The sequence below is a fragment of the Cucurbita pepo genome, chromosome LG10 (assembly GCF_002806865.2).
Source record: "Cucurbita pepo subsp. pepo cultivar mu-cu-16 chromosome LG10, ASM280686v2, whole genome shotgun sequence".
Taxonomy (NCBI): domain Eukaryota; kingdom Viridiplantae; phylum Streptophyta; class Magnoliopsida; order Cucurbitales; family Cucurbitaceae; genus Cucurbita; species Cucurbita pepo.
The window spans coordinates 9,308,213-9,330,039 of NC_036647.1; the positions used below are offsets into that span (position 1 = coordinate 9,308,213).

A 21,827-nucleotide genomic window follows, 5' to 3' on the forward strand; every position below is an offset into this window, starting at 1 on the left:
ACGTATGACCCAACTAACTTAAAATTTCAAATTGGTCCAAAAAAACTTTTTTAAACGATAAAACTTGGTCTCGGGATTTGAAATCTAAAAAGACTACAAAAGAAGAGGTAAATAACTTTTGTATTTAAATATTATATATTTGAAACAAAATGTCATCGAATGAAGCTGTTTATTGTATTCTCTATTTACAATGTTTTGTCTCTTCAAAACATTTACATTCTTTCCTTTTTTATCTTTACATCATATACGTGAGATTCTACATCGGAAACGCAACATTTCTTATAAGATAATACCGGGCAGTGTGCCGGTGAGAACGTGGCCCTCAAGAGGGGTAGATTGTAATCCCCACATTGATTGGAGAGGAGATCGAACCATTCCTTGAAAGGGTGTGGAAACCTGAGAATGAAGTCTCATATTTTAGCTCGTTTGAGCCACGTGGTGGGTCCTTATTTGTCTCATAACAACTTTACTTATTATTATTATTAAAATATTTCTTAATGCTTAAAAAAATTTAGTTAATTTAATTTTCCACCGTCAACTTATTCCGAAAATTGGAGAAAACTACACTACACCAAAATAAATACATTATTATTTTATATTTTATATACTTCATAAAAATAAATTAATAATTTATAACAAATCTAAAAATTAACTTAAAAATAATTTAAGAGAGAGAGAGAGNAAAAACATGAACAATGATTAGATTACATAACACCCATGAGCTTAGAAAAGGAAAGAAAAAAACATCTCACAACAAGGAATTCAAAATTTTATGTTTTTTTTTTTTGTTTTGGGGAAATATATAGAGAGAAAATGGATTTAGGGTTCATAGAGATTTGGTCTTGAAGCGGTAGAGGAGTTTCTTCTTCTTGTTGGTCAGATTGTCAATGGACAGAACCACCTTACCAGCCTCGGAGATCTTGAATGTGTTTGTAAGAACAGGATGGTCTTGTGACGACGACGCCACTTTTCTTGCCTTGTCGATTATCACCGTGTAGCTTCCCTCCCTGCTCGGTACGTACTCCGCCCCGTAGCTCACATCCCATCCGACCACTCGAACCTCCCACGTCACAATACATGCCTACATCAACATATTTTAATTATGCGTGTACATGTACATCGGATGATTAAAGAGATGTTTTAGAATTAATTAGCAGACAATCTCAAAACTAACACGAACCCACATGAATACACAACCACATTAACACTATCAACATCGACATCAATATCAACTCTCATCATTTCACCTTAAACCCGCCGTCATAAATTTTATTTATGTCTCTAAACTTATCTAGCTATCATCTAGTTTCAATTATGCGTGTATTTATAATCGATCATTAAAGAATCAACTAGTAGACAATCTCAAAACTAACGAACCACATGTGTACACAACCACATAGACGATATCAACATCGACATCAATATCAACTTGCCTAACTATTGTCTAAATTTCAATTGTGTGTACATTATGACAGATGATTAAAGAGATGTTTTAGACTAATGAACGACACAAAAGTACCACTCGAACCTCCAACATCCCATCAACATCGACATCAATATCAACTCCAATTTCACCTCAAACCCATCGAAGTGTTGTGTTATGTCTCTCGACTTACCTAATCATCATCTAAATTTGAAAATCAATTAGCTGAAATTTGAGTATAGAAATTGAAAAGTTTACTTAATAATATGACAAAGAAATGGCAAAAGAAATTGAAATTTGGGAAGTAAAGGGATCCAAAGTGTAAAAGGGTATCATGAGAAGGCATAGACAGTCAAAAACAGAGAATTTCAAAGACGCTTTAAAATAAAGAAACAGGGAGTGAGAGAGACAGAGAGACAGACATAATGGGTCATTTTGGACTGTCGTGTCCAGAGAATCCAATGAAATGCACATCTTCCAACGCAAACATTTTCAAATTTCATCACTATCTTTGGTTTTCATTTCTATATTTCTAAAAAATTTAAGGAAAAAGAAGGAGAGAAGAAATAGGAACCTGAGTGACAGGATATTCGACGGTGTGTTTGGCTGAGGGTTTCACTGTGATTTCAGTGACGCTATCACATGTCTCGAATTCCCCATCTTTGCTCATTCCTCCATACTTCACTGGCAGCTCTTGCGCTGTTATGTACCTGGTGGTAGTGTGTTTATCCAAAATTTCCAATTAATTTCCACCACAAATCGCTGATTCCAATATGAAAACACAGAATTCAAGAACAATATATCTAGCTTTAATCCAAATAACAACGTACCTCAGAAGGGTCTCTGCAGATTTGGAAGGTCCAGCAAACACAAACTTGCTCTTAGTTCTATGAGTCAGAAATGGGCTCATCATTCTATTCACAGCCAAATACCACCAGGGAACATTGATGAACACCTACCCAAATTCAAAACCAAATCCAAAATCAGAAACAGATCATTAATTAATCATAACATCGACAATTATAGTTCAATGAAAGACCTGTTTGGCAACGAATTCTGGGTAGTTATCTTGGAAGATCTGAAGGGCATGTTTGGTTGCCTGTCTTAGCTCCCATTTCCCCAGCCCTGGAGAGTTCTTCAGGTCGTTTACATGAACCATGGTGCTAATTCCTCCGGGATTGAAATCCATTTTCCGGATGCCTTTCTCCAGAAACTGAATCCTCCAACGGAGAAATTTCTCCCGTTTCTCCTCGTCGGAAAATGTTTTCTGGTAAAGCTCTCTGTTCTGAAATTCTCCGTACACGTTGTAACAGACTGGATGCCCTTCTTTGTCCGATCCGTGCATGAACGCTACTTTCTCCAGATCGCTCCCTAAATCTTCCTCCAACAGTTCGTCGATTTTGAAATCCTTTCTCCATTGGATCGTGTTCTTGATCATCGCGAATGATTCTTTCACTTTGAAATCCCTTGCTCGGAGGAATTTCAGTAGTACAACATCGGTTCTCTCGTCCGCCATTAGCGGTATTCCCCAGATTGACACCTCCTCCGGCGCCACGGCAGTCGGGGGAGGGTTGGCCGTTGTGTCTACGGCTTCTTCAGATGGTGCTGCGGCGGAGGCGGCGACGGCGACAATCGTCTCTTCGATTGCTTCGACTGTTTTTGCTCCGTCTTCATCCACAAGTGATTCGGTTTGCACTGCAACCACAACGTCCTCCGCGGCAGGAGGCGTTGTTTCTTTTGATTTCTCTTCTTTCTCTGCTTCACCTTCATTTGCTTCGGCGATTTTAGCTTCGGCTTTCGGTGGCTCTTGTTCTTCATCGGAGCGCTTCTGCGCATCATCGACGGTTTCATCTGTCTTCTCCACCACGGCCTCCGACGAAGATTCCTCAACCTTAGCCGGCAATGACGACGGAGGCGGAGGCGGAGGCGGAGGCGTAGGCTGAGCAGTGAATTCGTGCTTATTAAGCGCTTCCTGAATAAGCTGCTTAAACTCTTCCAAAGCTTTCTTCTCTGAATCAGAAAGATCAGCGAGTTTAGTACTCTCCTCCTTGAAGGAATCAGCATCCGCCACGACTTTCTCATCACCCGCAGGTTTCAACACTTCAGTCTCCGCCGCCGCATCAGGAACCTCTCCTTCCGCCTTCAATGGCTCCTTCGCGGCAGGCTCCGGCAGCGGAGGAAGGTCCTTATTGGGCTTCTCAGCAAGGGGAACATCGGTGATAACGACTTCTTGGTCAGTCATGGTTGTGGGGGAGTGGAGAAAGTTGAAGAAGGGGTTTAGGGTTGACAGAGAGAGAAGAAGAAATGGAAATGGCGGTGGTAATGGCGGAGATCGTGGGAGTGAGAGACGCCGTTTTAAAGGAGCGGGTTCAGACCGTTTGGTGCAGTGACGTGTAATATTCATCATTAAAAGAAAATAAAAATAAAAATAAAAAATAAAAAATAAAAAAGGAGAAGGCGTGTGGGTCGTGGGGGCGTGACCAAAAGTCGTTTGTGGGGTTAACCAAAAAGTGGAGTGAGAAATTATTTAAACGGCTATTTATTTATTTATTTCAAAATTAAAAATATTTTCAATTAAAAGTTTAGAGACTTATTAGATATTTTTAATAAGCATATATACCAGTAGAGTTCAATATAATTAAAAAAAAATTGAACCAACTCGAAGGGGTAGTGACCCGAGCAACATAAGTTCAGTTTACAACCAAATCCACTTTAGAAAGTTGGGTCGAGTTGTCGGTGTGAGATCTCACATCGGTTGGAAAGGAGAATAAATAATAGGCCAAGATGGACAATATTTACTAGCGGTGGACTTAGGTTGTTACAGTCGGGTTGCTGGGTTATTATTGTTATTTTTTTAATTATTTGAGAAATACTACTTTTCCACGATCCATACTATATTGATAACTACTCAAATATCAAGTACTTACAAGTCACAACGTGCCAATAACATCGGTTACACACGTCAAACATTCTTAATTTTTATAATAATTTAAAAAGTAGGGTTATGTTGTAACTCTATCTTCAAGTTAGTCCAAAAAAATGTCAAACCCACGAACCAATTCGAATTTTTAGTTTTTCAAAAATTAAATCTAACTCAAACGGACGAAAAAATCTAGCCCAACCCAGTTAGCTGTGTTGGATGATGAAAGTCCGACATCGGCTAATTTAGGGAATAATCATGGGTTTATAATCAAATAATACACTCTCCATTGGCACGAGGCCTTTTGGGAAAATCCAAAGCAAAATCACGAGAGCTTATTCTCAAAGTGGACAATATCATACCATTGTGGACAATCGTGTTCGTCGAACAAGATTTTGGTTGGATTAGATAGTTCAAGTTGGTCGAATTCTGAGTGATTTTAACCCCATTAATTTTTTAAGAAATTTATGGATTAAATTTGTAATTAAATTATAAATTTTTTATTAATTTATAAAATAATTAAATGACAATGAAAATTTGATAAACTAATATATAAAAAGATAATATGTAACGGTAACATCTTTTTTGAGTTGTATTGTATGGTAACGAATGTCTAACATGTCCACATTCGTGATATTTATCCTTAAATAAATAATTTTATCCTTATTTGTTGCTTATTTTGTATTTTTCTTAGATTTTTTTTTATAATATAATAAAAATGTCGGTGTCAGACTCATAGACATGTAAAATTAACAGATCTATCCCGTAAAGGTTTTAAATTTTACGTCTAGTAGATTCTATGGCAATGTTCGTGGATTGGATTGAGTCCGTTTAAAACATTTGTTAGACTTAACTCAAGCAATGAACCAAACCATAAATTTCTAGGTCGTTTATTTTTTATTTGTTAGTAAAACATCTATTTATTTATTTATTTTTAAATATTTAATAAGATTTACCGTTAAATTTGAATATATATTTTAAAAAATTACCTTTGAAATAATTAAAAAATTATTTTTAAAACCATTAGAAAATAAATAAATATATATTTAATAAATTATGTGACTAGGATATTAAGTGTGGGGCCCAGTTAAGGAGGAAATTAATTTAATTTAATATTATATTAGGCTGTCAATTGGAGGAGTCCACAGTGTTTAGGAATAATGATGCGGTGCCGTTTTACAGAAATCTTCGCCGAATCTGCCGGCACGGCATTTCCCTTTACAAGACTTTTTATTTTCTTTTTCTTTTTTTATTTTCTTATTTTATTTTATTTTATTTATTTTCTTTTATTATCTATCTGGATATGGACCCAACATTCCCTCATTAATCTATACATTTATTATATATTTTTTTTATTGTTTAAATTTACATTTTTCTTCCTATTTTTTCTAAAAATATTAAATATGTTTACCAAATATAAAATTTAATTTTCAATCACACATATTTAATATAAGTTATTTGGTATTTTAATAAATAAAATTGATAAAGAAATTATCGTAGATTTACTAGGAATAATCTCGTTCTTGAATTGATCGCTAGTATATTCACAATGGGACGCTGAACTTTCGAGTTGTCCTTGATGGAATCTATGTCTCCTTCCTCTCTGTCTCCTTCTCCAATTATACATAATGATATATTATGTATGTTTTTATTTGATATGTTGTACTTCAAGGAAGGTAAATCTTATGACCAAGATGATATGACTGTGTGTACGAATCTCGAGGCTCCGAGAATTGAAATATGTTATAAAGTATGACAAAAATGCCATGAATATGAATATGTACGTCAGCCTTCATAGTATAAGATAACATGGAAGTTTTGTATGCATCATCGTACGAATGATTTATCTAAAATTTATAAATTACCTCAATTTTTTTTTATTTTTTTAAAAAAATTTAAGATTATAATATTACTTTTGAGTATTTTTAAAATGTAATACTAACGGTAAACCGTCTTTTTAAAAATTAAAAAAAAATTGAAGAGTATTAATAAAAGATTTGAAATTTTAAGAGTATTTTTTAAAATTTAATTTTGAATATTAAAAAAAAAAAATTAAATTTTTTTTTTTAGAGTGGATCGAAAAAAATAAAATAATAATGAAAGGAAAAAGAAAGTAAGGGGACCTAAAAATAATAATGAGAAAGATAAAAAAAAAATAATAAAAAGAAAAGAAAAGAAAAAAAAAGGTGGAATCAGTAGCGATTTCCATGCGCATTAGGCTACAACATCATTACCGCCTCCAACCCCAACGTTCATAAACACTCTCATCTCACCGTCCCTTGGGTTGACCGAATCCTCACCGTTCATTCCCCTTTCCAATTTATTTATTTTTTAAAATTTTATTATTAGATTTTTCAGTTAAAGTACATGACAGTGGGATGCGAGTTGGCTGACTTCAATATCTCACCTCTAAATATTTGGGTTTACATTTCATTATTATTATCTCCTCTCTTTCTAACCAACAATAATTATAAAAAAACACATTTTATTTAAAACTATTCAAAATACCACGTCACCTCACCCCAGTCAGCTTCCTACTTCCACGTCATCACTTTTATCCCTCATTTACTTACATCCATAAGAATGTTTGTTTCTTATCTGTCCCCTTGTAGTTGAAAAAGTGAATGATGAGCCCAACTTCCACTACTGTCTTTTTCTTTTCTTTTTTTTTTTTTTCTTTTTAATGAATTTTCCCATGCAATCGGTGTTAGAACATTCTTTCACAAATAGCTTCAGAGCCGGACATTGAGCGATGAGTCAGTAAGGAAACTGAACCCCGAATGGGAGTGGATTGTGACATTCCACATCAGTTAGGAAAGAGAACAAAACATTTTTTCTATAAGTGTGGAAACCTCTCCCTAGCCATCGCGTTTTAAAAACCTTGAGAAGAAGCTAAAAGAGGACAATATCTAATTAGCGGTAGATTTAAGTTATTATATAAAACAACACAATTTGTATTGTGAATTGAAGGCCTATCCCTTACTGATGCATTTACCCTTACTACCTAACCCTACATGCCTGCCTTAAACTACTACTTGGTCAAACTTTTTCTTGCTCGAGATAGAAGAACTTTTTCTTGCTCGAGATAGAAGATATGCTGACATTGTAAAGATATATAGTCAACAGTAAGAAGTATTCCCAAGTTAGACCGGAGAGAAACAAAATATTTAGGCTTTCTACCAATTACCGGAGACTCTACGTCTGAGATTTGTTCCATCTCAAACTCGGATAAGGAAGAATGCCCTTGAACGGCAGATCANAAAAAAAAAAAAAAAAAAAAAAAAAAAAAAAAAAATCAATTCTCGAGAATCAAGATTAGTATTAACAATCATCATACATCACAGTTCCAAAGCTAGAATATGGCATAGAAATCGTTGGGACAAATTTTCACCTTTTTGACCTGTGTTTCATCACTTTTCATGTATAAAAATGTTGAGCCGTTGCTTTCTTACAAGGCAAGTACGCCGCAAGCATGCAATGGCAAAGCCTGCAAGTGAACAAATCTGGGAATAACATCTGCAGGCCAAGAAAACGTTATATGAACAATCCATTTTCTACGAGGATGTATGCAGCCATTTCTTTTGAGAGAACATCAAACAAAGTTAGGCCCAAAGGCATAACTTTGATAAATAAAGTTTACATGATTTGTTGAGAATGTAATAATATACACATACAAAGAGGCATATTTGCAACCAATTAAGGGCACAAAAATATGCTTGTAATTCAAAGATCACATCACTGAAGACTAGGGAAAAATATGGTTAAAAGGGAAAGAAAAAGTGAAGCAGATATAGAAATCGCTATTATCATCGGGATCGGGTGGGACGACAAACATGGTTTCGCTTGCGAGCGTGATCTTCGTTGTGGTGTTGAGTCCGACATGCATATCCATACCAACAATTTTCCCTTTCAGTTGCATCTCCTGGAAGAAGCTGCCACATTTCACGTAGGATTTAGAAAGGAGAAGCAAGGAGAATTGAAATTCCCAGGCAAAAGTACTCACATATTTTGGCGTTGAAATGCGAAACCAGTAGAGTAGAAATCCCACCAATTTGTCATAACACTCACTTCATTGAGACAAAAAGGCATTCCAAGTTGTCAGAACGTATTACATGTCAAAATGGATGCCAAAACAGCTTTAAACTGAAATGGTACGAGACAAGATACACATTTGAAATGAAGACGATTTTTTTTAGCAAACTATAGCTTAATAACCTGACTAATTCATAAGGCCATTCTAGTGAGATCCCACGTCGGTTGGAGAGAGGAATGAAACATTCTTTAAAGGGTATGGAAACCTCTCCCTAATAGACCCATTTTAAAAATCTTGAGAGGAAATCTGAAAGAGAAAGCTCAAAGAGAACAATATCTGCTAGCGGTGGGCTTGGACGGTTACAAATGGTATTAGAGCAGACACCGGGCGGTGTACCAGTGAAGACGTAGGGCTCCAACGGGGTGGATTGTGAGATCTCACATTAGTTGGAGAGGGGAATGAAACTTTCTTTATAATGGTGTGGAAACCAATTCCTAGTAGACGCGTTTTAAAATTTTGAGGGGAAGCCCAGAAGGATGAAAGATGAAGATGATGATGCCCATATTGCACTTGACCCTTTCCATCCATGTACAAGAATTATACAGAACAAACGAGAGAAACAAAAGGGAGGTGATCTGTATCCTCAAGCAGAGATAAACTAGTAAATACAATACTTTCTGTGGAAAAAGACATCAATTTCCTTGCATGAATCAAGTGGAAAAATAAGAACGAAATATGAGAAGACTTACTTGCAAATATGCGTCTCTGCAGTTATCATCTCCACGTGGTTTAGAGGCATTCGAGTTCGATCTGATTTGCAATTTAAGACTACTATATGAGGGACATTTCTATTAATGTGATACCAAAATATGGAAGAACCCATGTCGGTCTATATGTTTGAGTTTAATATATATAGGTATACATGAAAGTTCTCGACTAGGAATAGTGAAATATAGTAAAATTTCAATAAAGGACAAAAGACTAATAAGCCGCTATATTCACATACGTAATATAATTTCGACCACTCGTGCCCTCACACGAGGCATGCCAATGGGATAACAATTTTTCCTACAAGTTCTCCATTACTATATGATGAATATCATTGCATACTCTCCCACAATTTCTCTTTAGTCTTGTTTTTTTTACGTTTTAAGGTATCATCCCTAGGAACTTTCTGTCAGTAGCATTATATATTTTTTCTCCCTTTTATAATTTTCTATAATAAGAGCATTCTTAGTTTCTAATAATAAAAAAATAACAAGAAAGTTGGAAAAAACCTACCAATTTCTCTATTGTTAAACTTCACAATCCATTCAGAGATGACATCCTGCAATGTTTTACCCATCTGACTAATGCACCTCTCTGTAATCTAAGAACCAAAATGTGAATCATATCAACTATCTATTAGCAAAACTGGAAAAACTGCTTAATGAATAAGTAGATGCAAATCTATACATCCTGTTCGTGTTGATTATTTTCATGTGTCAACTGTGGAATTCTTGAGACGGTACGACTGGAGATCTGCAATGAAGAACACATTTAAGTATAAGAGAACCTTTACAAAGTAAAATAGAAACGGAATCATTTAGCTAGCCCAATAATGTAAGAACAACAAGGGGTAACAAGCTTTGACAGAATCCTTTTGAAACAAGAAAAAGAAAACAAAGAAACCAAACAATAACAGCACATACCGGTTTTAGAGTCTCGGGATTGCACATGGCGTAAGTACCACTTCTTTGTAACCTCTGAGCTTGCCAATATGCACCACAAAATGCTCTATCACATCCTAAACCTGCAATGTACACAAAAGCTTACAACTATATAAAATAGAGATGGAAGACGTTAATTCTGCATAGAGTTTAATTCTGAATCCTTGTTTTGTTCAAATTTCTTTGGAAACTTAATCTCAGTAAAATATAAGGTAGAGAAATCTACTAGTTCATAATTGGATGAAATATTCAGCAACAAAAGTTGGCCTCCGTGGTGCAGTTTTATTTTTTTCGGACGGGATTATTAATCTCAACGAGATTTGTTCGATCATGTTAAATTCAAGATGTCCTTCTTGTGGCCATCCAACTACTGGATCATGAAAAAAGATATAAATACCTAAGCTTGTAACAACCCAAACTCACTGCTAGCCGATATTGTTCTCTTTGGGTTTTTCATATCGGGTTTCCCCTCAAGGTTTTTAAAACGCGTCTACTATGGGGAGATTTCTACACCCTTACAAGGAAGCACTCCAACCAGGGTGGGATCACACAATCCACCCCCTTGGGGATCCAGTGTCATCGTTGTCACACCGCCCAGTGTCTGGTTTTGATACCATTCGTAACAGCTCAAGGCCACCGCTAGTAGATATTGTTCTCTTTGGGTATTCCCTTTCGGGTTTCCCCTCAAGGTTTTTAAAATGCATCTACTAGGGGGAGGTTTCCACACCCTTGTTAAGGAAGCACTCCAACTGATGTGGGAATTCACAATCTTATACTTTGAAACATCCTAGGATGCCCCATCCGCATTTGAATTTTAAATATTTCCCCCTCTTTACATGTCTCCTGACCATTGTCCACAAACTTGTACATTTAAAATAAAAATAATAAAGATAGAAACGTTGTATTAGACTAATCACCATTACACTCATATCTAAGGTTAATATAATCTCTGACTTCGTACTATATGAACAAATTTCATCAACAAAGAATAATGAGTCTGTTGAACTATATTTACCCAGACAAAAGACAACCCAAGTGATTCTTTACATCATACTGCAATCTCTATGCGCTAATGATAGATAGATATGATGAATGTATTTAGTAATGTTGGATGCACCAATCTAAAATAACCCTCTCTTACCATAAATGTAAGCAGCCTTAAGTTACACCATAGAGTATTGACAAATCATAAGTACAAGTTGCTAATATAAACATCATAATTACAGAAAGAATATAAAGGGAAAATGCAAACATACAATGTTGAGGTATCCCAATATCAAATCGAGAAGGCATCATTCCTCCACATCCATGACATTGTAGATGAACCGTGTTTGGATTACAACGAAATCCAGCATATTCAGTACCTGGAAAATGTAAATCGACTTTTCAGATTATATAAAATGTAACAGAATGGTAGAAAACTCTAGATATGCAATGAATGGAAATCTATGAACTCCAGAAAAGGAATAAATTAGAAATTATTAAAACTAATTGCACGGTAGAAGAAGCCAAGTACATTTATTTTTCTTTGAGAAGATAATGCGTTCAAATCTTGTAATGTTTTCTTCCCAATTGATATTAAAAATTCACTTATGAATTTCGTGAGTTAAATTATTTTTCTAGCTCACAAGTGAGGAAAAATGTTAATAATATATATATAAAAAAAAAAAAATATATATATATATATATATATACTCAACATATCCATTTAAGCTGGTGGGGTTAGTGATAATTCAACTAGAGCAAAGTATTATAGAAAAGTCACTAACGATGAGAATGAACAAAAAGGCGTTGGAAGATGATTTTCCAACTGAAAGCAAATATTTACCACATTGAGGGCATGGAAGCTCTAAGACACCGCTCTCCTCCTGGCCCAGTACTGAATGAGGCCTTTTCTGGGTGCGCTTCTTCCCAGACCCAATGACCTAGAAGAATTACAAGCATAATCAACACGATTGAAAATAAGTAAACTGCACAAAAGATTGATGCTCAACGAGGTAAGATTGTAGCTTAAACATCTCAGAGAAAATAAAAAACCAATACGAATTTTCATCATAAAGTAAGAATGATGAAAGTACAAAGAGATTGAGGGAAAAAGTAGAAGAAAACTAAAAACAAAATGGCACAATAACCATAAAAAAGACCTGTAGGGAGTTCTACAAGTATACCCACAGTAACTGACAAATAAAAAAGGGGAACATTGCAAAAATAAAATGTCCACATACAAAGAAAAGCATTAAAATACAGTACCTAAATATCAGCTTCATCTAAATTTTAATCTCAAAACTACCCCAATTACTCTGATCACGTATCCAAAAGAATTATGAGGATTTTGGATTAAAGTAACCCATCTCCAACGAAAAGAGGGAGATGCTGACACTGACAGCTTGAAGAAATTTACACCACAAACCAAAAGCAAAGGGCTAGAGAGGAAACTATCTGGATCTTCCGAAGCCAAATTTAAAAAGAACCTACTGTAGAAGATTAACGGCCCAAGCCCACCACTAGTAGATATTGTCCTCTTTAGGCATTCCTATCTGGGCTTCCCATCCGGCCTACCCCTCAACAGCTTAGAGATGATTTAAATAAATTGGGGTAGCATTCCATATTATTTTATTAACGGCTTAGAGAACCTAAGTTAGGTCGAGAGATCCTTAACTTTCTGAACTCCCACATCAATTACCAAAAGGGCACCTCTTTATCCTTTTGTTTCTGTGATAACTAATATGATACATGCTGGAATTTTCCATGGATTTCATTTGGTCCTCCAGAACCCGCTGTTTTGGTTAACTAGTCAAGTTATGTTGATTTTCCTGTGATCTTCCCTTTTTAGTATATTGTATTAAAAGAAAACGTGTCTGTAACAAAAGGTTGGGATTCTAAATTGTATGAATAGTTCATATTCTCTTGTTGTATGGAAATTTTCAAGAAATGGTCTACAACTTCTTCCCCTTTAAGAATATTCTTGGAATGGTGCATCTTTATTCCAAAACCTCTTTCCAGAACTATCCATCCTGTCCAAAATCAGTTATTGGCAGTTCTCTTTAAGGGGGAAAATATCAATAATTTGGTGGTTCCTGAATTTTCTCTCTTTTAGACTATCTATGATACGTAGTTTTCACCTACTATCAATGAAAATTTTGTAGGAAAGGGCATAATGGTTTCTTTTTTCAAATCTTTGCTCTTCCATCTTAAATCAGGAGCATAAACATCCCAAATCCTCCAATTTTCTACTAGGGCAGAAAAGGAGTAAAAGCACAACGAGACCAAAAAAATCAAAGAGCAAGCTACATAAAATGACAACTAATCATAATTAAGCAATAAAATTTTGAAGAGTCAAGACAGTAAACTCTGAAGTTACTTGGGGATTTTTATCGAGAAATATTTTCACCTCAAGGTTGTAAGGGAAAATCATTACAACTAAACAAAAGGAAAAAGAAAATAGAAATACACTAAGATTTTAACTGAAAACATCTTTCAGTTCTTTATTTTGCAAAAAAGACTACGGAAATATAGGAGCGTCCCTATTTAAACATATATCTTGTAGGGAAAAACTATGTAAAAAAGCCTAGAATGTTTTAAGAAACTTCACTTTGTAAAGATTTTTAAGAAAGGGGTTTTCTTTCTTTTTTTTTTTTTCTTTTTTCTTTTGGTAAGAGAAACCATACTTNATACAAGGGCATACAAAAAAAACAAACCCAAAGGAGTCGAAATAAAGAAAAGGGCTCCAATCAAGGATGATAGTATTTAAAGGGGAATTACAAAAGTCATTACACACCAAGCCCGAAAGGGAGGTATGGAACCTAGCAAGGGACCAAACTTCTTCTTAGGACCTCCCTACTCCTCTAAAAACTCTATTGATCCTCTCACCCCAAAGACCACATAACAAAGCACAAATGTCCCAAAAACCACATAACAAAGCACAAATGTCGGAGAGCCACAAAAGTGACCCTTTTTGCTAAAGGATGAATGAAGCAAAAATTCCTCTCTAGGTTGGACCAAGTTGAGACCAAAGGACTGGAGGAAACAAGTCCAGACTGCCCACATGTAATCACAAGACCACAAAAGATGTTTGAGGTCCATAGTTGCTCCCTTACAACAGATACAAATATCGCAGTCCTATCAAGCAAGGCAACTTTCTCATAATCAATCTGGAAGTGCCTTTTAGAACTGCACTCAAGATTGACTCAAAAGGGTGAAGACCATATTTATTCACAATAATCTTTTTCCAATGGAAGCTAGACTCCTGGGAAAGCGCCACAGCCATGTAGCCAAAAAGGCTTCATTTTGCATGCTAAGATTAGCTATGTCTAGCCCCTTGAGCACCATCAACTTATTCACAACACACTAGTTCACTAGGTGAGACCCTTTTCCTTCATTAACCCTTCCCACAAGAAGTCCCTCATACTCTAAGGATTTACATATCGGCACCTTAATCCTAAATAAAGAGAACATTGAGATCCCTCGCAACTGGCTGAATTAGGGTTAAGTCTACCTTTCTTTGAAAAAAACTCTTTTTTCCAATAGGAGAGATGCTTGTGACCTTTCTCCACTACAGGATCCCAAAACATACCAAGTGTAGGATTGTGGCCAAGAGGAAGACCCATTCAGTTGATGGAAAGGTCCAGACCCCACGACCCACCAAAGAAGCCTACCTACTTAATTTAGAAGGATCACAGTAAACCCCCACAACAAACATTTACCCCATTAATCTTCAACCTTGAAAAAGTCTAAAACAAACATAATGCAGTTTAGATTAATAAGACTCCTTCTTCCCTAGGTAGAAAAAGAGTGTCGTTAAAGCGGTGTTGTCAGCAAACTTGAAAAGAGATAAAGGCAACTTGTCTCTATACACTAGTAAGCCTCTAAGACCTTACCCTTTACCTCTCGAGATGTGATTCCTCTCCACCTTTTTAGTACAATGATTCTATTTTGAAGTACAATCCTTGTTTCTTATTACAAAAAACCAGAGCATAAAACTTTTAAAGTCCAAATTTACAAAAATTAATACATTTTGAACCACATTGTTGAATAAGTTTTAGTGCATTGGATTTTAATCATCTCCTTGCTGTAATTGTAAGTAAAATTTGTTTTAAAAATGATTATATAAAGGTGACTTGGCTTTGGAAGCAATATCCAACAATAACTTCGATTTTATCGGAAGAACCGGACCACAAAGAAAATGAAGAATCTATGTTTTTAAAGAATATACAGCAAATTGAAATTACCATTCTAACTATTCCCCAAAGTGCAACAATTCCAGCCCTTGAGTAAATTCTATAAGAGGCATATATATCACTTGTAATTCACGAAAAGCATAAAACCTTTGACCTTGCTTAAAATGTTGACAATCACATCCTCCCCCAGGTAAAAAAATATTTTTACACTGATATTCACATCCCTGCCATTCCATAAAAAATAGTTCTCTTTTGCTACAGTTGGAGATTTCCCTTAAGTCAATACTAAAAATTTAGAAATTGACATTCCTATCGTTGTCATAACATCAATACACAAGTATGATAAAAAATAAGATTACTTACCAGATTTGATTGTATTAATGAACAAGAATCCAAAATAGCAATTTCTTCGACTGAACGTCTAAGGGAAGAGTCCTCTTGCAATATAGTCTAGACAAAACAAGCAGCCAATCAGTTATGAGATAGAACTGAAAAGAATAAGAAAAAAAAAAAATAGTATAACAGGGATTAAAGTTTATAGAATTGCTGAACTGATGCAGGGGAATTAGGAAATCAACCATATTTATCCTGTTAGGATATCGGTTACAAGATACAACAAAATAACTGTATTGTAACCTCCCCAAAATAATTCCCCCCCTTCTAAGATCCCAAGCTCTCTACATTTATAACCAAGTCACCCCTAGCCAATTATCACTATGTTCTTACTGATATCCTACTAGTATTCCCAACATATCCCCTATTAGTACCCTCACATATACTTTACAAAAAGTTTAAAGCTAATGAGGATGAGTACAGGTTGAGTATCAAACAAATTATGGGAAACAATAATAAGAGTTGTTGGGAAAATTAGAATGCAGATGAGATATATTCTTCCCTTCTGAAAAAAGTTGGGGGATGAAGGTTCCATCTGGGAAGAAAAATGGTTTGGCAGAAATAGCTTAAAGAGTTCCTTTCCCTGGGACGCTAGGCAGCAGACTGCTAAGAAGCATAGATACACATACGAGACACAACGAGACATAGATGAACACAACATGGACTAGGTCACACGTCATTTTTTAAAAACATTTAGGATAAGGATACATTTACTATAATATATATCATTTTTATACAAGAACCTTCATATGTCAATGAGTTAATACATTGATATGCCTAAAATTGAGTTTGAAGTATCACTCTCAAAATTTAATAGGTTTGTCCTATATTACCACTTGTGTTTTTATTTATTATGCTTAATAAGTGTTTAATATGACTTCTAACAGATGTTGGGCTCATAATCACTTTGTACAAATAGTGTCTAACACAAGTACACTACTTTACTAATTCACATGTTTGATACGTGTTATAAGTGTGTCATGACATTTCTGTGCAAGTGTCATAATTAAAAATAAGTATATAAAACTTTGACATGCTAATTAGCCATGTGTGTGCATGTTTGACACCGATGCTTGAGCCAAAATTATCAAATCCACTCTTTATAGACGGTAAAAGAAAGGTTGCGGTCTTACTATATATACTTGCTCTACTTTGGTGTTCAATTTCAAATGCAATTTCGTAAATCCTCTCCCCAATCGTAATTAACTAAAACTGGGATTTTTTAATCTTTTATGCCATCCTCCATTGAGGGGAATTGAGATCTTTCACTTACGAAAATTTTCTTCATCACAACATGAAGAACTGTTTCCTTTGTTTGACAATAAAATTAAATAATAAATAATAAAAAAAAGTTTGCACCAGGAGAAAAGAATAATGTTGAGAATTGAGAAATAAGCCCTTCATTCAAGGGGCAAAAAAAAAAGAGAATACGTCTCTATGATAAGTCTTCTCCTTACTCCTCTCCAAACACAATAGTACCCTTAAAGATATTTCTTGTAGATTGAAGTCCAAAACCCTTGGTGGATATCTAAAGTGCTGTAGTGAGTTCTAAAGCTTTCCCCTTTTAAACTTTACTACAGTTTTTTTTTTTTTTTCCTAAAACCTGAAGTTTCTGTTTAACAACTACATAAAATTCATACAACCCTTTAATCAACCCAAAAATCAAAACTAATCCCCATAAAATTCATACAGCAAAAAAAAAAGTGTTACAAGACATATATACTTCTATGACAAAATCCTGCAAACCAAATAACATTTTTCTTCACTTAGATGCTTTGGTACGATATTACCTCTGCAATGTTCAGCAAGAAGTGGTTTCTTCCAACAAACTGCACAACTGCCCTACACTGGGGACAAAGTACACTTGTACGCTTCTCTTGGGATCTTTTTAACCACTCCGAGAAGCATCCATTGCTGTAGACCAATTACAATTCAATGAAAACACCTAAATTAAAAGGTGAAATAACCAGCTAGAAACAAATAAATATCCCTACCAAAAGTTGTGAAAGCAAGGAGCAGCTGTGACAACATCATGCCAAATGTTTAAGCAAATACTGCATTTTGCGTGTTCAACATCCATAGAAATCTGGACAAATTCAACAGATGCTAAAATTGAGTATTTCTAAAACAATTGGTGAAAGCTAATAGCACATTTAGATAATCAAAACATGACAATTAACCAATCACCTTTAAGCCCTTGCATATTCTTGAGTCTGACAAGATTTCAAATTTATAGCTCAAATGCCCTGAAGATTAAAATTGAATAGTTCCATAAAGATTAAAATGGAATAATTCAACAAAGAAAAAGCTTTTACCTGAGATAGTTTTCCATTTTCAATCAAACCACAAAGAAAATATATTTGTGCAGTTACATTTTGTATTTATCTATGGGAATATTTGAATAAGAAAAAAATTCTAAAAAATATTCAAAGTCAAACCAAAGGTGAGGATAATATATTCTCCAATCGGCTTAAATAACAAGAATTAGTAAGTTTAATATAAAAGAACAAAAGAATAAGTTTTGTTAAGTCAAAGAGCCCAAGAAAAATCAATATAGTGACTTGGCTTGTGAAGTTAAAAAACAACTTAATATTAAAACAATCAGCTTGCAGTCTTTGCCTTTCAGCTGTAGAAAACCAATCTCATCTATTCTTTCATTATACTTATGTGGTAAAGCTAAGTTCTCAATGGATCAGTGTGTTGTAAAGCTATGGTATCTTTTTAAAGTGGAAACTTAGGAAATGTATTGATGAATGTGAAGCTATGTATGAGAGAAAAGTATTTCTTGTTTCTTGAGTGATGTGAAAGACTCAAATTTATACAAAACGATTACAAAAATATTTGCTAGAATACTTCTCATTTTTTGAGTGATGTGAAAGATAAATTTAGATAGAACAATTATCAATCATATATGCTAGCATTAAGCTATCAATCTAGACCTATATGAAAAGAAATAAAAAAAAGTACAAATATACAAGGAAAAATCTTAGCAAACGCGAGTTATGCACATTAAATACTAACACGGTAAACAATATACTAGCATGACAAACAATTTACTTTCATATAACAAATTAGTGAGAACTTTCATCCTGTTATATTTCAATAAATTGAAAACAAATAATTCTAATTCATCCATCACGTTAAACTTTCTCTTTCACACAAGAGTTTGAAAAAATACTAACCATCTCGGACCGAACCAGAAACAATTTCGCTTCCACACTTGATGAAAGCAATGTCATCCTTTTGAACAAGAGTCTCATCAACAAGAATAGCATTGAAACTATAGCACCCAAAACACAATAGATAAAACATACGGCAAGAGAAAAGGAGAGACAAAGAGAGGGAGATCGTAAAACAATAAATATTTTTATGTATGTATATATATATATATATAGATATGTACGAATATATACGTATAAAAAAAACAAAATTCTCTCAATAACAATCCACCTAGATACTACAGTAAAGAATTTGGGCTAAATTTTTATCTTAAATCCCATGGTCTTACTACCCCTATAATCCTTGACATCAGTGAAAAATCATGAACTTTAAGCCGTTCTCTACACCAAACTTTGATATAAAAGCTCCACGAGAGTCTCTAATGGTAAAAGTGGAGATCTTTCTTAAGATTTACCATTATATAAAAAATCTTAAAATACCTACACCAAACTGCATGGAGGCTCTGATTTATGGGATAAGAATATAATTTGATTTTAATACTAATTACTTCGTAGCCACAACATATTACCTTCTATTCTGCAAAGTGATAGAGTTTACATCGGAATTCCTTGTGATTTTGCACCATTCATACTTATCAACAGATGAGGACTTTGTCTCTGAGAAGATAACAGCCTCATCCGAGTTTATCTCAATATCTGCGTATTTTTTATCAAGTGAAACTGGAAAAGAATAAAATAAAATAGCAAATTAATTTCCAAAAACAATGCCAATTTAGATTGCAATAGTTTTTTTTTTTTTTTTTTAAATTAGAAGATTGTAATAAATTAAGCTTTTGAGTACTTTCTCCTCTTGTTTGCATTTTACGCCATGAAAGACTTAATAACCATTCTGCTTGCCAACATCTAATATGTAATTTTTCATTTTGTCAATGAACGTTTTGTGTCTCCTTTCAGAAAAAGATTGAAATTGTACATTACCAACATAAAAATTTGAAAGAAGTGTTTCTTAAAACGAAATCATCTAAGAAATGACAAAAATGTTCAAGAATGATATCTTCAATCCATCAAGTTTCTTTCATGCAAATCCATGATCAAGTGACTAAAAAGAGAAATCTACAAGGATCAAGTCTAGAATTTTTATTAGAATGAAAGTTGTGAAGAATATATCTCTATTTACAGAGAATTAAAAGCAAACTAAACTCAAAAGAAACTAAAAAAGAGAGTTAAGCTCTAAATAGAAAACTAAAAATGAATTAACCATTATTTTCCCTAATTCTCTCTCCATCATAGAAGATAATGTCTAAAGTAATAATTTCCATGAGGTATGGGAACGTCTCGAGATAATGTCTAGAGTAATAATTTCCATGAGGTATGGGAATGTCTCGAGACAATGTCTAAAGTAATAATTTCCATAAATTCAGAGAGGTTACATAGACTTTGAGCACTTTATTCGTTTTTTGGTAGCTAGATAGTGTTCCTTGCAGGTATGATCTTGTAACAATTTTATGATCGTTTAATTGGGGAGAAAGGTTCACTCTCCTCTTCCTCTTGTATATCTTCACCAAAATAGTAATTCCTTAATTCTTATACTGTCTACCGATAGAAAAATTAGTGAGACAATGAGATTGATCTCTGTAACTCATACTGCCAACAATTCACGAAATCGAAGTAAATCAGATACAAATAAATCATCGACCTTCAAGAACGCTAAACCTAGTTCATTTGCTCGTTCCACCAAAAATCATTTCCTCAAATTACATTGTCTTCCCGAATAATTTCAACCCAAAAGAACATTTATTTGGAATAGCAACAAATTTTGCTTGCAAAAAATGGAACGATTATGTTTTCAAAACTGTCCAACTCTCAAGCGCTGAGCAGAAGCAAATCAAACAGAGAATCCAATAATGCAAGACGGAACAGGCATCGGATCAGTCCAAGAAAAGAGATACCGAGAAGAACAAAGTGAGAGGGGGAAACATACTTAGCTTCGCCCAGTTTTGTATGGAGGAATTTGAAGCAGAGCACTCTCCAACTTCCGCCATAACCGCCAGTATGTTGCTGATTCTGAGAACTTGAAATGAAACAATTTTACGAATATAAATAGAGACGCAGAATTGTGAAGCGTGCGGAGGAAGGTGAAGTAAACGGCTGATGACTACGACGTGGGAGCATTTATCGACTAATTGTATCGCAAAATTATAAAAAATAATCAACTTTATATTTCTTTTCAAAAACGTCCTTCAACTTTCCAAAAATTCGCAAATACCCCTCAACTTTCAATCAATTAAATATATATATATATATATATATATAGCATTAATACCCCCTAATATTTTAAAAATATTTCATACAACGAAAATTGTTTATTTACACCTCATACATCATCTTCTTCTTTTATTCTTTTCGTAAGAACTTGAAAGAACATGGAATGTGTTGTTCGGGCTCTCAAAACATGTTCAAAACATGTTTTTGTCAACTTCTCCCTATTCAAGGTTATATACTGTGAGCCGTTGTTATTCATCTCTTGCTTGCTTATATAATGTCTCTTTCGAAAATCTCTCTCTGCCCTATTATTCATCTCTTGCTTGTTGCTTATATAATATCTCTTTCGAAAATCTCTCTCTGCCCTGTTATTCATCTCTTCTCTTGCTTGTTGCTTATATAATGTCTCTTTCGAAAATCTCTCTCTGCCCTGTTATTCATCTCTTGCTTGTTGCTTATATAATGTCTCTTTCGAAAATCTCTCTCTGCCCTGTTATTCATCTCTTGCTTGTTGCTTATATAATGTCTCTTTCGAAAATCTCTCTCTGCCCTGTTATTCCCTGTTATTCATCTCTTGCTTGTTGCTTATATAATGTCTCTTTCGAAAATCTCTCTCTGCCCTGTTATTCATCTCTTGCTTGCTTATATAATGTCTCTTTCGAAAATCTCTCTCTGCCCTCGTTTCCTAAAATCTTCTCTTAAATCCGAAGCTAGAGGCTCGAGCATATGTC

The 21,827-nt window shown here is 34.5% G+C and overlaps 2 protein-coding genes across 4 annotated transcripts; both read right to left on the reverse strand.

The window, feature by feature from the left end:
- Nucleotides 1-683: 683 nt before the first annotated feature.
- Nucleotides 684-3,759, reverse strand: LOC111804158 (patellin-3-like). Its single transcript, XM_023688866.1, has 4 exons — nucleotides 2,463-3,759; nucleotides 2,254-2,378; nucleotides 1,998-2,133; nucleotides 684-1,081 (listed from the first exon to the last, which is right to left on the reverse strand). The coding sequence occupies exons 1-4, from the start codon at nucleotides 3,663-3,665 to the stop codon at nucleotides 827-829; spliced, it is 1,719 nt and encodes a 572-aa protein (XP_023544634.1). The 5' UTR covers nucleotides 3,666-3,759; the 3' UTR covers nucleotides 684-826.
- Nucleotides 3,760-7,893: 4,134 nt separating this feature from the next.
- On the reverse strand, nucleotides 7,894-20,981 carry LOC111803030 (E3 ubiquitin-protein ligase CHFR). 3 transcript variants are annotated; one of them, XM_023687279.1, is made up of 15 exons: nucleotides 20,816-20,981; nucleotides 19,404-19,491; nucleotides 18,838-18,935; nucleotides 17,843-17,901; nucleotides 17,650-17,741; nucleotides 17,446-17,569; nucleotides 15,626-15,712; nucleotides 11,914-12,010; nucleotides 11,342-11,449; nucleotides 10,068-10,168; nucleotides 9,832-9,897; nucleotides 9,658-9,745; nucleotides 9,126-9,186; nucleotides 8,347-8,410; nucleotides 7,894-8,275 (listed from the first exon to the last, which is right to left on the reverse strand). In XM_023687279.1, exons 1-15 carry the CDS (start codon nucleotides 20,874-20,876, stop codon nucleotides 8,150-8,152), a joined length of 1,320 nt encoding a protein of 439 aa, XP_023543047.1. In that variant the 5' UTR covers nucleotides 20,877-20,981; the 3' UTR covers nucleotides 7,894-8,149. The 3 variants fall into 3 exon arrangements, with proteins under 3 accessions (XP_023543047.1, XP_023543046.1, XP_023543045.1); XM_023687278.1 differs by having other exon boundaries at nucleotides 19,404-19,530; XM_023687277.1 differs by having other exon boundaries at nucleotides 19,404-19,554; nucleotides 20,816-20,980.
- Nucleotides 20,982-21,827: the final 846 nt, after the last annotated feature.